Here is a 14,510-nt window from a genome sequence, read left to right as displayed (position 1 = left end):
CACAGCTGGACGTAAATCCCTTGTAGGTACTTCCACACGCCACGGTCTTTTTCCGCCTGAATCCAGCGGCTCCCTGTGGCTACCTTAGTTTGATGTCGTTTGTCCACCTGGTGGGGTTTCTTCTTACGCTGCGCTTTCCGGTGCGAGGTCGCCATTCTAACACCTTTGGATCTCAACGTTCAAAGACGTTTTTATGGGATCACCACGGAAATATCCCATGTTGATTAAAAAAATATATTCGCAAATCGGTCCAGAAACCTCGAAAAAAATCGACGTAGGTACTACATACATAAAAAAAAGAAACGGGCCGAATTGAGAACCACCTTCTTTTTGGAAGTCTGTTAACAAACGGAAACGTACAGTGTGCTACGTTAGCTACGAGTAGGTATGTCGGTGTATTCTCGACTGTTCCTAAAGCCTCGACTTTCTTCTTCCAACGACTACCGACTCGAGTTTGCCGTTTGCCCTTGGTCTGAGGGAGACGGTACCGGTCATGTCCCCGATGACTTTTTTGCATATTCTGATGGTCAAAATTAGGACTCTACCTATTTACCGGTACGTCCAGTTACCAGACTTCGTGGTTTAAAACTTACGGTATTGTTTGTAATTTTGCAGCCTCAAAGCTCTAATGGGATTCAAGTACCTTTCCAATCAGCATCTGAGAGGCACTTACTAGAATTCCAACCAATCCTACCACCACCAGTTAGACTTAGATATGGAGGGAATATCATGTCTGACAAAAAAATTGCAACTTCGTTTTGTAAATCGTAAACATATTAATTGGTCTTGCACAACATTCAAAACCAGAAAGGAAGTGTACTACGTAGGTAAGCTTTTTTGGTCATTATAAATTGTTATGAGTAAATATAAAATCTAATCAAATTTGCAATAGGCAGATTCGGTAGACTTCTTGAATTCTGAACTGTCTAATCGACATCGTTTTATACGCCAAGGTCTTTACTTCATTTTTATTTGTTTAAAGGTCAGTGATTTTGTCATTGTTCTGTGCTATTTAGTCTTAGAGGTTCATACTCAATAAATAGGTACCTACTAACATGTATGTGACTAGGTAGGTAAGTAAATATCATAAAATGTTAGCTGAAATTTGGAAAGCAATAAAGTAAGTAGGAATTACCCTACCCAGGAAGTTCCACCCAGATTTCTCGAGATCCCTATATTATATTTTATTAAGTAGTACCTAATCTTTCAATATTGCTGATGCAGAGATTGCGCAAGGACAAAAAGACGGCATTGGATGAACTCCAGCTCGCTGGGGTGTCAGGAAATAAATGGATAAGGAAGGTGGAGGAGCAAAAAGGCACGCACAGCAAAAGGCCAACTTCAAGCCGTGGACCATACAGGCTAATTCATGGAAGATGGATAGATTTATTCTAGGAATCGAACCCAGGACCTTGTCATCAATCAAACATGCTAACGAGTACCTAACCACTAGACCAACGAGGCAGTCAAATAATGTACCCTTCATAATAATTATTTAAGTAGGTACAATAAATGATTCATGCCATAATATTAATCTTGACCACATGGCCGTAATAAGTATCTTTGGCAAAAGTTAATAACATTTTAATTAGCAATCTCAATCCGGTATCAACTTACATGTTACATTACTTCAACAAAGGTAATATAATACAAGTAACAAATTAATTTTCCCACATACCCTTAAAGTTATAACGTCCTTTTGTGTGCAAACTGTATCAATTTCTCCATTCAATTCTAGTTGCGTTTGAATGAACCAGTCACAACACTTGCGGGCCCATTGGTGCGTGCTACCCATTCATAGATAGGGATCTTGATTGTTAACAATTTAGGGGAAGCATCAAACAACCCCGAAGCGTATAAATAAGAGGCGTGACTTAATAAAAACCCACCCCCTGTATACAGTCTTTTATAAACAACAATTTGCAACATATCTCAGTAGTTTCGGAAGTGGCGACCATGAATTTATCTCCTATGTCCAGTGCAAAGTGTGGTAGTTCAGATTTTAGTATAGAAAGGATTTTGAGTGAGGATTCTAATCGTGAAGGCAGCGATGAAGCTCCGAGCTGGTTATGCTGCACACGGTACCAGCCACCGAGACTTCCACGTTAGTTTTTTTGTTGACTTTTTAGAGTTCCGTACGCGAAGGCTGCCAACGGGACCTTATTAAGCCTCCGCTGTCCATTTGTCTGTCGGTGTGTCAGCGGGCTCTATCTTGTGAGCCGTAATAGGCTAATAGGTAGAGAGTTGAAATTTTCACAGTATGTGTATCTATTGCGGCTTTCGCAACAAATAAAAACAATTACAAAATGGCCACCATGACAATTCAAAAAATCAAAAAGTTTCATTTGGTGTGCGATGTTATGTGCGATTTCGACTTGCACTTGAACGGTTTTTCGAAATGATTGGTGCTTGTTTAAGCTACGGTTCAGTATTCAGGTTCAGCTTCACATTGATTTCATGGGAGATTTTTTACGGAAAGTAATTTTTCAATTTTCTCACAATCATTTGCTATACCAAGATCAATAGCGCTGATATTTCGCAGGTTGGTTATCACGGAACGTTAATTGAGATTTTGCTTCGTGATTTTTTACAGGCTACTTTCAGTAAGATAGCAAGTGTTTACCTACCTACATAATTTATGAAAAGGCTTATCACGTGATTTTTTCACATGCTATCTGTAAAATGGTCCAACTCTATTGAGGTGTATATCATGTCAGGTGCGTCCAACGCCTGCCGCGCGCGTCGCTCGGGCCGGCACGCGCGGGTGCCGTTCACGGGCGCGCAGGCGGCGGCGCTGGAGGCTGCGTATGCACGCGCGCCCTACCTCGCTCCACCGGCGCTACGAGCTCTGGCAGCCGCGTTGCAACTACGAGATGATCGGGTTAGTTATACTTATATGTACTTAATTACTTATTATTTTATAGCTCAAGTCACGAGCACTCAATTTTAGACTTGTCTTTAAACCAGTTTAAAAATCAAGTAAGTAGGTAGCTCATCATAGCCTTTAAGTCACAAATAGCGATATCTAACAAATCCCTTTATCGCTATTGTGTCTATATTCTGTAGCAATTAATGTGCGATTAGTGAGTAAAGTGTTACCTTTCACCGCCCACCCGTTTATCCGATTTTGAGAAAATTTAGTACAGCTGATGTAGCTTGCATCCCGGAGACTAGGTACTTTAGATCACTTTTTCTAACGGAAAATCAGAGTTCCCATGGGATTTTTAGAAACTTAAATCCACGCGTTCGCAGGCATAATCTTAGATATTTTAGTATTGGTCAAAATCTATTTCACAGATAAAAATATGGTTCCAAAACAGAAGAGCTCGTGAAAGAAGAGAAAAGTCGGGATCTATTACACCACCTCGTGCAGTGACTCTACCATCGACTGCTTCGCCCCAGACCACTTCAAACCCATGGATTCCCATTAGCAATCAAGCTTTACACACTACATTCAATATCAGGCCACATGGAATCAATAACTTAGGAGAATTAACCCACAATTATTCATATAACGTCAGAAGTGAGATGAATAGTTTTGGAGAAAGTGGAGAAAATAAGTATCTTAGTCAGTCTTATATCTCGTCAGATGACTCCAATGGCAGTAGATGTGATTCTCCATTAGACGTTGAGAATATTGATTGACAACATTCATAATCAACCCATCGCCGATGCCGGCTAATTACTGAGCACGAGTCTCCTAGTCTGCCACGCAGGCATAGTGCGGATTACCAACCCTCACCTTTGAGAACATTATGGAGGACCCTTAGACATGCAGGTTTCCTCGCGATGTTTTTCTTCACCGTCAAAGCAAATGATATGGGATTGCTTAAAATGCACATAGCTCCGAAAAGTTAGAGCTGTGTCCCCGGAATCGAACCCTTTTTAACCGACTTCAAAAAAAGGAGGAGGTTCTCAATTCGTCGGAATCTTTTTTTTATTTTTATTTTTTATGTATGTTCCCCGATTACTCGAAGACGCCTGGACCGATTTTGAAAATTCTTTTTTTGTTTGAAAGGGTATACTTCAAAGTTGGTCCCATTTAAATTTGGTGAAGATCTGATGAACATCTTCGAAGATAGATACTGGAACTCCTCAACGGATAAGAATGAATTGCTCGCGATCAGTGTAATAGCTTAGTAAACAGTAGATTTTTAACCAGTCATAGCATAATTCCATGGGACCACTAAAAATTGTGAAATAAATTTTTTTTACAAAAAAAATAAAAACCGACTTCGATACACAAACACTAAAAATTTAAAAATAATTTAATTTATTACCGAATATATTATGTACACAAGAGTTATTAATATAGTTCCATAATAATATTTTTTGGGGTCGGTGCCAATGAGGTGCCATTGTGGAGTCTCATAAAAATATGAAGTCTAGACGATTCGCGCAGCTAAAGCTAATTGGCACTGGCACCAAAAAGTATTATTATGGAACTATATTAACTCTTGTATTCATAATAATATATTCGGTAATAAATTAAATTATTTTTCAATTTTTAGTGTTTGTGTATCGAAGTCGGTTTTTATTTTTTTTGTATATCTCAAGAAATAGAAGGCCGACGTCTTAACTACTAGGCTATTATCGCTCATAAATAATATATCTAAATCTGAATATATTAAATTAAAAGTGACTGACTGAACTGACTGATGCCCGGTTTTCTAGTTTCTAGATGCATGAAACTTGTGGATAGATGTCATTGTATTTGTTTTCACCTTAGATTAAGGAACCTCTAGGCAGATTTCTCTACGACCACCTTCGATGAAAAAGATTATATATCGATGACAACTTCAGAACGCATCGCTTTTAAGTTTTATCTGGTTTTATCTAAGGGATGAATGAAGGATTGCATTAAACTGATAGGTACCTATAGTCCGTACAAAATAACTCCTCACGCGCCATTTGAACTCTATGGGTCAACTGTCATGGCAAAAGTACGGTTCACCTTGGGCGCGTGACCCTTGAGGAGTTAGATTTTACGCGTTATACTTCATGTATATAGGTACAGTGCGACAGGAGTTAGATTTTACGCGTTATACTTTATATATATAGGTACAGTGCGACAGGAGTTAGATTTTACGCGTTATACTTCATGTATATAGGTACAGTGCGACAGGAGTTAGATTTTACGCGTTATACCTACTTCATGTACATAGGTACAGTGCGACAAGGCTCTCTTGGCACTTGAATGACATTGACAGGGGGGCGCTGTTGGAGAACAAAGGCTTAGAATATTCAAACAAGAACAAAGGGGACACTTGACGGCAAAGTAAGTTTCGATTTTCGCCACGCGCCAAGATAGCCTTGTCGCACTGTATTAACCGACCTCAGAAAGTGGTTATAATTTTTTAGACAACAAAGTCCCAAGTTACGAAGAATTCATGTTTATTTTTATACCGATTTTAACGATAGTTAGTAGGTACAGTAGATATCTTTAAAATCGGTATAAAAATAAAGTTAGTTTCTTCGGTACCTACCGTTATTTTTTTTAAAGGATGCAGAGTAGGTAAGTAAGTACAGTGCGCGGCAAATATGTACATTGGCCTTTAGAATGAAATTTCGGCTTTGTAGAGCGTTGTCTCTGTCACTCATATCTATATAGTCCAGCGAGGCAAGTGCAACTACCGGAAAAATGCAACCAATCTTATTATCTTACATATGTTAGGTTATGAAGATAATGTGATTGGTTGCATTTTCCCGGTAGTTGCAATTGCCTCGCTGGACTATATGACGTTTTGTCGGTCTCAACGACAGAGACAATGCTCTACAAACGCGCTATCTCCTTCTAAAGATCGATGTACGTTATTTTCTGCCGCGTACTGTACTTGATTTATTTATTATTAGCTGATGCCCGCGACTTCGTCTGCGTGGAATTAGTTTTTTTTTTAAATCCCGTGGGAACTCTTTGATTTTCCGGGATAAAAAGTAGCCTATGTCACTCTCCAGGTCTTTATCTATACCCATGCTAAAAATCACGGTAGTCCGTTGCACCGTTGCGACGTGATTGAAGGACAAACCAACAAACCAACAAACAAACACACTTTCGCATTTATAATAAGGGTACTGATTATCTATTTTATTCCGATTTGTGGTCGGAATGAACTTGTTTTGTAAGTACTTATTTTAAAATGAAAATAAAACTACAAAAGTATTATTGAGTGACATTTAAATTTTAAGTAGTAGGTACTTATATGTATAATGAGTTTTACAATATAATTATTTCATGTGTCCATAAGAAATGACAAAAACTACTACAGTACAAAATCTTCTAAATATATAAAAGGAAAAGGTGACTGACTGACTGACTGATCTATCAACGCACAGCTCAAACTACTGGACGGATCGGGCTGAAATTTGGCATGCAGATAGCTATTATGACGTAGGCATCCGCTAAGAAAGGATTTTTGAAAATTCAACCCCTAAGGGGGTGAAATAGGGGTTTGAAATTAGTGTAGTCCACGCGGACGAAGTCGCGAGCATAAGCTAGTTAATAATACAGTAGGTATTAATAAAAAACAGTCTTTATTTTAGCCACTTCTCATTTCTCACTGAAACCAAATATTTTTTAAGTCTTTTGCATTATTTTATTGAATGGGCTTAAGATCCCGATAATTCTATTCTGTTTGAAACGTCCGTTGAAGCGACACTGTCTTCTGTTGGTTCAATAGGTTTGCTTAAAATCTCATAGTGTGCACTATATTCTTTGGCCGGGCTTGTCTCGTCTATTCTGTACCTGTAAAATAAAAGATCTTCAAACTATACTCTATCCACGGAGAGAAGTTAGTATAGGGCTCTCTAATTAGAGTTCCCACGGGATTTAAAAACCTAAATCCACGCGGACGAAGTCGCGGGCATCATATAGTAAACCATATTAGGATGTACTGCATTTTTTTTTCGTTTGGGAGGGGGGAAAATCGCCATGGATACCTCGGTGTTGCCGAGCGCATGCCCGACTCCATTGGGGTTGCTGCCCAACGGCCTACGGACTAAAAACCTCCTCCCCTATTTCGCTTTATCTTTCAGGTAATTAATACCTCTGCATTTAGTCTGAAAGTTTTTTTTAATAGATATAGCGAGCAAACGAGCAGGCGGGTCACCTGATGTTAAGTGATTACCGCCGCCCATGAACATTTGCAGCACCAGAGGAACCGCCGATACGTTGCCGGCCTTTTGGGAATTTGTTGGTCCGCCCCTTGGATAACCCCATGTTGTAATCTAGTGGGAACACCGCCGATGGGAGTTGGTTCCATTTGCATGTGCGTGGAAAGAAGGATCTGGCACAGCCGACGGTCGAAGTGCACCAGACACCCAGGTGGTGAGGGTGAAATATTGGCTGTGTTTAGGCGCTATTTTGCTTCTGCCTATCCCATTCGTCCTGGATTATTGGCTAAATGTGTCAAGAACGAAGCTGAAAGGTCGGATTTTTTACAGTATATAAGTCTCCCTAAACACAGGAATATGGAACAGTATTCTTGCCTTCCCGGCGTCCGAGAAAGCCAGTGTGCTGTACAAGGGGGCTTAGACGTAGAGAGTAAGATATGTTTGTATACTGTCTAGATTCTACACGGGTGACATGTTCACTTTGTGACCGAACCCCTGTAAATAAATTTGATAAAAAAAACATTGAAGTTAAATATATAAGATCTATGACCAATAAATTATTAGTCATTGATCGTGAAGTTTGCTTGTTTGCTTCCATACCTCGAATCATCATCAATTAACTTTTAATATGTTTATAGGGTTCCGTACCTCAAAAGGAAAAACGGAACCCTTATAGGATCACTTTGTTGTCTGTCTGTCTGTCTGTCTGTATGTCCGTCTGTCTGTCAAGAAACCTACAGGGTACTTCCCGTTGACATCAACCGTCACCGTTGAACCGGTGAACCGTGAACCGTTGAATCATGAAATTTGGCAGGTAGGTAGATCTTATAGCTGACATTTGGGTAAAAATCTAAAAACCGTAAATTTAGGGTTAGATCACACAAAAAAATTATATTGTGGTCATGAACTAATAATTAGTACCTATTTTCAACTTTCGAAGTGAGATAACTACATATATCAAGTGGGGTATCATATGAAAGGTCTTCACCTGTACATTCTAAAACAGATTTTTATTTATTTTTATTATGCATCATAGTTTTTGAATAATCGTGCAAAATGTCGAAAAAATTACGACTGTTTTACGGAACTCTCGTTGCGCGAGCCTGACTCGCACTTGGCCGGTTTTTTTATATAATCGCGTACTCAATGAGCGAAGTCTAATCTACCACGCGATGACCGTGTGTACATTCATAAACAATGTGCAGTAAGTCTGGTATTTGTACAAAGATATCGAGAGTGCAGTACAGTACGACCTACTGGCCCGGGTAGGGCGATGATAGCATATTGGTCAAGACCTATCGAAGGAAAAGTTTTGGAAAGGTTGTCCAACCGATAACATTATAAAGTAGAGCTCACTTAGTTGTTTGGTAAATACTACATTCTGAGGGTCGTGACCCCATTCCATTAATCATAATATAATGGTAAGATTTGACGACCTCCCTGGCGCAGTGGTAAGCGCTGTTGTCTTATTAGTGGGAGGTCCCGGGTTCGATTCTCGGCAGGGGTTTGGAATTCTTCTTCTTATTCTGTCATGTAAGGGCGTAAATAAGTCCTAAACTCAAAACGGCGATACGAATTCGTAGCGCGTAAAATCGCGTTGCCCGCATTAACCCCGTCTTGCAAAGCGTCAAATGCGACGTTTTTGACGATGCTACCGCCTACTGGATTTACCTTTTAGGTATAGTCCGTAAAAAATGACTTCTCACGCGCCATTTTAACTCTATGGGTCAACTGTGATGTCAAAAGTACGGTTCATCTTTAAAATAAGGACTAAAATCGTAAATTTGACATGAAATTAGACACATGAAGTTAAAATGGCGTGTGAATAGTTATTTTTACGCATTATAAGGCCAAGGGATTGTTATTGTATTTGTCAACTCACCCGCAAGCCTGGAAGAACGCCGCGGCAGAAGGATTGTGTGTGAGGGCGGTGAGGCGGACGTAGCGCATGTGCGTCGCCCGCGCCAGTCTCTCGAGGACTTGCATCACCCTTTGACCGAGCCCTCTTCTTGTTATTGTATTTGTCCACTCACCCGCAAGCCTGGAAGAACGCCGCGGCAGAAGGATTGTGTGTGAGGGCGGTGAGGCGGACGTAGCGCATGTGCGTCGCCCGCGCCAGTCTCTCGAGGACTTGCATCACCCTTTGACCGAGCCCTCTTCTTGTTATTGTATTTGTCCACTCACCCGCAAGCCTGGAAGAACGCCGCGGCAGAAGGATTGTGTGTGAGGGCGGTGAGGCGGACGTAGCGCATGTGCGTCGCCCGCGCCAGTCTCTCGAGGACTTGCATCACCCTTTGACCGAGCCCTCTTCTTGTTATTGTATTTGTCCACTCACCCGCAAGCCTGGAAGAACGCCGCGGCAGAAGGATTGTGTGTGAGGGCGGTGAGGCGGACGTAGCGCATGTGCGTCGCCCGCGCCAGTCTCTCGAGGACTTGCATCACCCTTTGACCGAGCCCTCTTCTTGTTATTGTATTTGTCCACTCACCCGCAAGCCTGGAAGAACGCCGCGGCAGAAGGATTGTGTGTGAGGGCGGTGAGGCGGACGTAGCGCATGTGCGTCGCCCGCGCCAGTCTCTCGAGGACTTGCATCACCCTTTGACCGAGCCCTCTTCTTCGTCCTCCCTCTTCTATTTGGACCTCGTAGCTGTTCACGTAACAATTAACATAATAATTATACACGGTAAAATTTTAGTAGTTTTAGAGCGCTTGAAGTAGTAGGTACTATCGAGACTATCGACTACCCTTGTTTGTTTTGGAAAACAAGGCACTTTATCTATATATACATATATAAAAGGAAAAGGTGACTGACTGACGACTGATCTATCAACGCAAAGCTCAAACTACTGGACGGATCGCGCTGAAATTCGGCATGCAGATAGCTATTATGACGTAGGCATCCGCTAAAAAAAGGATTTTTCAAAATTCAACCCCTAAAGGGGTAAAATAGGGGTTTGAAGTTTGTATGAAAGGCTGTCAGTTTTGAAGTTAGAATCGCGAAATTTGTAGTTAATATTTTTGAAATTAGCAGTATGACATATTTTATTAAGCTCATGTTAAATCTCATTGTTAAAGATCAACCCGTAAAATAGGGGTTTAAAATTTGTTTAGGTACTCCACGCGGACGAAGTCGCGGGCATAAGCTAGTTTTGGATAAAAATAGTCTTGACACAAACTTGAATCTGTAGAAACATAAGTAGTTGCCGAGTGCCACGTACCTAACAACCGCGCGTTTGCGCTGTTCCGAAGAGCGGGGTCTCCAATAAACCTATACCTACAAATTTTACAAACTTACTTCAGAGTTCAGAGTGCTCGATACAAATGGTTAAATGACTTATTTTTCACAACTCATTTTAAATTATAGGTAGGTTAAATGGTAATGGATGGTAAAGGTAAAAGGTTAAATGAAAATTATACCGCTATTTAAGATTAAAAATATCGGCAGGTCAGCTAATAGCGCATCAAAATGCACTTAAGTATTTTAATTATTCTTAATCTTTGTATCTGTGTGCATAGGTGTGAGCAACGACCTCTTTTGAGAGTGAACTTGATATGATTGGGGCGTTTTTCCACTATCCGGCACGGCAGCCGAGGAATCATAAATGTATGAAGCCGATGCCGTCGCCGGTAGGTAAGTGGAAAAACATGTCATACAATTTCATACATTTTGCTTCCCCGGCTGCCGCGCCGTTGCCGTCGCCGGCACCGTGCCGGCTAATGGGAAAACGCCCAGTAAAACGGAGCCCTATTAATGTCACTCTGCTGTCTGACTGTCTATCTTTAACGGGTATAACATATTGCATGCTAATAGGCAGAATTTGGCTGTACCTTTTTTGTTATTGTAACATCTCAACTGTTTACCCATATTCGCAATAAAGAAATTTGTATTTGTATTTGTATTTGACGGGTCTCTAGCTCGTAGACGAAATAAGTTACAAACCTGTGGTATTTGGTCTAGACTGTTGACCCAAAACCGAATATTGAATCAGAAATTCGTCAATTAAATTATTTTTCAGGGGGGCTCCCATACATGAACAAAAGCCGGAATTTTTTAAATTCTTATCCTAGCATGTGGGATATCATTGTCTAGAGCTCATTGAATAGACTGCGAATATATTTTATATTAAAAAAAATAAAGAAATGGGGGGCCATCAAAATTGTCAGTTTTAGACCAAACTAGTTAGGAATATGAAATTTCGATGTATTGTGTCTGTGGTACCATGGGTATACTGTATTTAAACAACAAATACTGAAAACAACGACTTATAAAATAGTTTGTAAGCTGTGACTAAAACAAACGAACATTTTTTGGGTTTCTCTTTCACGGTTTATTGTGATGTTCTAGCTCGGAAAAGAAATACCCCACCCAAATCATGATGTTCATAATTATGTACGGACCCTACAAGAGCGAGGAACGACTCGCACTTGGCCTGTTGTTGTAATCCGCATTGTTAATTGATAATGGAGTTGTCGCATTTAGTACGTATATCTTTACGTTGTAGATATTACAATGTTGCATTAGCTGCATTAGGTAACTGATATCCGCCATCGATATAAACGAGAAGATATGCCCAAGCGAACAAAATTTTTCACGGTTTTGGAACCAAATAAATCAGCGCCACCTGATACTAATGAACGACCCGTTTGAAATCCAGACGTCACTGAGGTTGCATTGGTGCTAAACACACTGAATCGGTGGCATTTTATTTGTTCAATAGCCCTGTCCATACGAAGTAATATATAAGTCAATGTTGCCACCGCAAATGTGCCTAACGGTCTAACCCCACTGATAACAACATTGAACTCGTAGCTTCATTGGCGAAGCTCAAGCACAGAATATGTAATAGTACTAACGCTCAAGGTGCACAAGATCAAAGTACATATTTATCAAGATCAATCAAAGAGCAACGGGTTGCGAAGCTGAAGTGGCAATGGGCAGGGCACATAGTTCGTACAACCGATAGACGTTGGGGTCCCAAGGTGCTAGAATGGCGACCTCGCACCGGAAGACGCAACGTTGGAAGACCCCCCACTAGGTGGACGGACGACATCCGACGAGTCGCAGGGAGCCGCTGGATCCAGGCGGCGCAAGACCGTGGCGTGTGGAAGTCCCTACAAGAGACCTATGTCCAGCAGTGGACGTCTATTGGTTGATGATGATGATGATAAATCAAAGAGTTTTACAAATATGAATTTTTTATAGAAAAACTTGTAAATTGTGCTAAGCTTATACTTATGATTTTTTTAAACAAAAAACCTATTTTAGATTTGTACAGAATTTACTTATTAGAAAAAATTTAGTTGAGTTAACCTAATCCAAACTACTTAATATTATAAATGCGAAAGTGTGTCTGTCTGTCTGTCTGCTAGCCTTTCACGGCCTATCCGTTCAACCGATTTTGACATACATAATTTGGTACAGAGATAGCTTGCATACCGGGGAAGGACATAGGCTACTTTTTATCCCGGAAAATAAGAAAGTTTCCATGGGATTATAACAAACCTAAATCGACCCGGACAAAGTTGCGGGCATCATCTAGTACCTATTTGATAAGTTCACTCGTATAACTGGTAGCAGGAGCTTTCACGAACACTTCGACACTAGTGCCTATAACTTTTTCAATTAAAATGACAGGTCTTTGCCTATTAGTTTTCAAATGTTCTCTAGCGAGACAGGATCCACCTCTCCTTGACTCTCACTTTAGAGATTCATGTGTGTATTTACCCGAATTGCATATTATTGTAGATAAGTAAAAAATTCACAGCACCGACAAACTTTCTGTATCAATCTGACAAAAATTTTGTACTTGCGATTTTCCAACCGAGCTTTTATAACAAAGAATTTATTGATCCATTGTTCTACGGCGTTATTGACTAATGCAATTTAAATCGATTGCACCGAAAAAAAAAATATTTAATAACAAAAGCAAGCACAAGAAATTCGATACAATTTCATTAGTTCAAAAGAAAATCTGTTTATCTAGTAGCCGGGTGCATGCGACCGATTTTAGGGCGAAGACGTCATCTATATTAGGCCGGCCGCATGTTATAATAATTCTGTCTGATAAAAACTTTCTGACTTTCTTTTGCGCTACGCCGAATCTGAGCTCAGTTTGCGATTGACTGCTAGCAGACAGCGGTTGAAGCTTTCTGATGGTATGAGTATAATATGGTGAGCGAACCTTTCGATATATTTTGATCTGCTAATTTCTGTCGTGCGGTTGGCGCATATGCGTCACAAGTGGACGTACGATCCGGAAAAATGTTGTCAGCCTACGATAACTATAGGTCTCATAAGAAAACTCTCATTGGGCGATGGAGAGCGCTGTCTATGCTCGGAGTTTATCTACATGATCAAATAAGAAATGAGAGGAGAGGACTCTGGGGGGGTCTTGGCATCGTTTAAGATTTTCCTCCATTCATCGTTTATTTCTTTCTTTCATGATGTGACATTGTCTATTTTCTGAAGCAGTCTCCCAGCGCACAATCTATGCATCTTTTTTTACTTATCTTTTTTAACCGACTTCAAAAAAAGGAGGAGGTTCTCAATTCGTCGGAATCTTTTTTTTATTTTTTTTTTTATTTTTATTTTTTATGTATGTTCCCCGATTACTCAAAAACGCCTGGACCGATTTTGAAAATTCTTTTTTTGTTTGAAAGGGTATACTTCAAAGTTGGTCCCATTTCAATTTGGTGAAGATCTGATGAACATCTTCGAAGATAGATACTGGAACTCCTCAACGGATAAGAGTAAATTGCTCGCGATCAGTGTAATAGCTTAGTAAACAGTAGATTTTTAACCAGTCATAGCATAATTCCATGGGGCCACTAAAAATTGTGAAATAAAATTTTTTTACAAAAAAAATAAAAACCGACTTCGTTACATAAACACTAAAAATTGAAAAATAATTTAATTTATTACCGAATATATTATGTACACAAGAGTTAATATAGTTCCATAATAATATTTTTTGGGGTCGGTGCCAATGAGGTGCCATTGTGGAGTCCCATAAAAATATGAAGTCTAGACGATTCGCGCAGCTAAAGCTAATTGGCACCGGCACCAAAAAGTATTATTATGGAACTATATTAACTCTTGTATACATAATATATTCGGTAATAAATTAAATTATTTTTCAATTTTTAGTGTTTATGTAACGAAGTCGGTTTTTATTTTTTTTGTAAAAAATTTTTATTTCACAATTTTTGTTAGTTATCATTTGACTCATTTATTAGGCGGTATACTCTCTACATGCCTCATCCACTGCAGACGGTCGGATTTACAGTATCTCACAGCTCACTATTGTTTCCTCATAATCGGCTGTGCTGTTAAGCTTAAATTTCATCAAGTAGCGCTAGGTTCGATCTTCTCTGATTTTGCGAAGGGTCTGGTATCAAATGT

The 14,510-nt window shown here is 39.9% G+C and overlaps 2 protein-coding genes across 2 annotated transcripts in view; one reads left to right on the top strand and one right to left on the bottom strand.

Annotated features, from left to right (window-relative positions):
• Positions 1–1,956: 1,956 nt before the first annotated feature.
• Positions 1,957–3,794, top strand: LOC117990861 (homeobox protein XHOX-7.1-like). The gene is made up of 3 exons (XM_034978357.2): positions 1,957–2,104; positions 2,718–2,881; positions 3,298–3,794. Exons 1-3 carry the CDS (start codon positions 1,957–1,959, stop codon positions 3,643–3,645), a joined length of 660 nt encoding a protein of 219 aa, XP_034834248.1. The 3' UTR covers positions 3,646–3,794.
• A 2,364-nt stretch (positions 3,795–6,158) lies between these two features.
• Naa40 (N-alpha-acetyltransferase 40) overlaps positions 6,159–14,510 on the bottom strand; it is a 28,906-nt gene continuing 20,554 nt past the window's right edge. Inside the window, exons 4-5 of the mRNA XM_034978356.2 lie at positions 9,597–9,755; positions 6,159–6,742 (exon numbers count right to left, since the gene is read on the bottom strand). Coding sequence (XP_034834247.1) covers positions 6,607–6,742; positions 9,597–9,755 — 295 coding nt within the window. The 3' untranslated portion in view covers positions 6,159–6,606. The remainder of the gene's footprint in view (positions 6,743–9,596; positions 9,756–14,510) is intronic.

This window comes from Maniola hyperantus, chromosome 18 (genome assembly GCF_902806685.2).
Source record: "Maniola hyperantus chromosome 18, iAphHyp1.2, whole genome shotgun sequence".
Classification (NCBI taxonomy): domain Eukaryota; kingdom Metazoa; phylum Arthropoda; class Insecta; order Lepidoptera; family Nymphalidae; genus Maniola; species Maniola hyperantus.
Note: the sequence above shows the minus strand (reverse complement) of the source record. Positions and strands in the feature narration are given on the sequence as shown.